At 32.5% G+C, this 1,361-nt stretch overlaps 1 protein-coding gene across 2 annotated transcripts in view; it reads right to left on the bottom strand.

The window, feature by feature from the left end:
* Positions 1-1,043: 1,043 nt before the first annotated feature.
* Positions 1,044-1,361, bottom strand: part of trappc6b (trafficking protein particle complex subunit 6B) — a 12,657-nt gene continuing 12,339 nt past the window's right edge. For both annotated transcript variants that reach the window (XM_059334179.1, XM_059334178.1), the window contains exon 6: positions 1,044-1,361. This exon is cut by the window's right edge and continues 31 nt beyond it. In XM_059334179.1, the coding sequence (XP_059190162.1) occupies position 1,361 (1 nt within the window). In that variant the 3' untranslated portion in view covers positions 1,044-1,360.

Below are 1,361 nucleotides of genomic sequence, written 5' to 3'. Positions count from 1 at the left end.
CAAAGGTCAAATAAATTGTCATGCTTTTCGAGCATAAATATTACATCATTAATTCATGTAGAATTAAGTTTCACATCACTTACCCAGCTATAATTAATTTGGCTGGCCAGTTAAAAGACGTTAAAACACTTTAAAGCAGTTTTTCTTAGTTTAACTCTTTGTGTAGTTACTGCAGTTAGACCTTTTAGGGCAGCATATATCTGTTTTTTTAATAATTTGCTGAAACATAAATGTGCTCTCTCTAATCAGAGCTAGCTGGTAGGGCTCGGACATTACACATACAGGTACACCACCGGTCAAAAGTTTTATAACACCCCAATTTTTCCATTTTTTATTGAAATTCAAGCAGTTCAAGTCAAATGAACAGCTTGAAAGGGTCCAAAGGTAAGTGGTGAACTGCCAGAGGTAAATAAAAAAAGGTAAGCTTAACCAAAACTGGAAAATAATGTACATTTCAGAATTATACAAGTAGGCCTTTTTCAGGGAACAAGAAATGGGTTAACAACTTAACTCTATGGAGTCTTGGGCTATTTTGTCCATTTTGGAATTCTTTTCATGTCTTTGTAAGTCATTTTGTGTCTTTTTTTAGTCATTTTGTGTCTTTGTAAGTCATTTTGTGTCTTTTTTTAGTCATTTTGTGTCTTTGTAAGTCATTTTGTGTCTTTTTTTAGTCATTTTGTGTCTTTTTTGGTAATTTTGTGTCTTTTCTTTGTCATTTTGTGTCTTTTCTTTGTCATTTTGTGTCTTTTTTTGTCATTTTGAGTCTTTTCTTTGTCATTTTGTGTCTTTTTTTGTCATTTTGTGTCTTTTTTTAGTCCTTTAGTCCAACATAAAATGTGATTTTGAATCTTTTTTTTACTTTCAAAACACTATCATGCTCAATAAAGAATTTTAAATGTTGCAAATGTGCATTAATTTCAGAGTACACTGAGACATTAAACTGCATCATTTTCAATTAAATTCTGGTAAAGTTGGTGTGTTTTAAAACTTTTGACCAGTAGTGTACATCAAATTATATAACAAATGTATTGATAAATACTCCATTTATTTAAATCTCTTTTTTTATTCAATCATTCAGTTTACTGTGCATCAATTCAAATAGTGCCGTTGACCTTCGTTCCAGAATGACAATACAACACATTCATTTAGACTCTTATACTTTCAAAGACAGAACTGTGAAATTCTTCCCAGAAATAATCACCGTGGCATTAATGGAGATGAGGCTGTGGACATTAGAAGCTTCAACAACTCTAACTGTCGTCTAAAGTGTGCAGCGGAGTATATTTTACTGGTGGAGATGGAGATATTTCCCTTTAATCAGACAAACGAAGGCAGCGGAGAACAGAGTGAGCTCAGCTCGT

Source organism: Centropristis striata, chromosome 5 (genome assembly GCF_030273125.1).
Source record: "Centropristis striata isolate RG_2023a ecotype Rhode Island chromosome 5, C.striata_1.0, whole genome shotgun sequence".
Taxonomy (NCBI): domain Eukaryota; kingdom Metazoa; phylum Chordata; class Actinopteri; order Perciformes; family Serranidae; genus Centropristis; species Centropristis striata.
The sequence above is the reverse complement of the archived record's forward strand: the minus strand, read 5'-3'. Positions and strand labels throughout refer to the sequence as shown.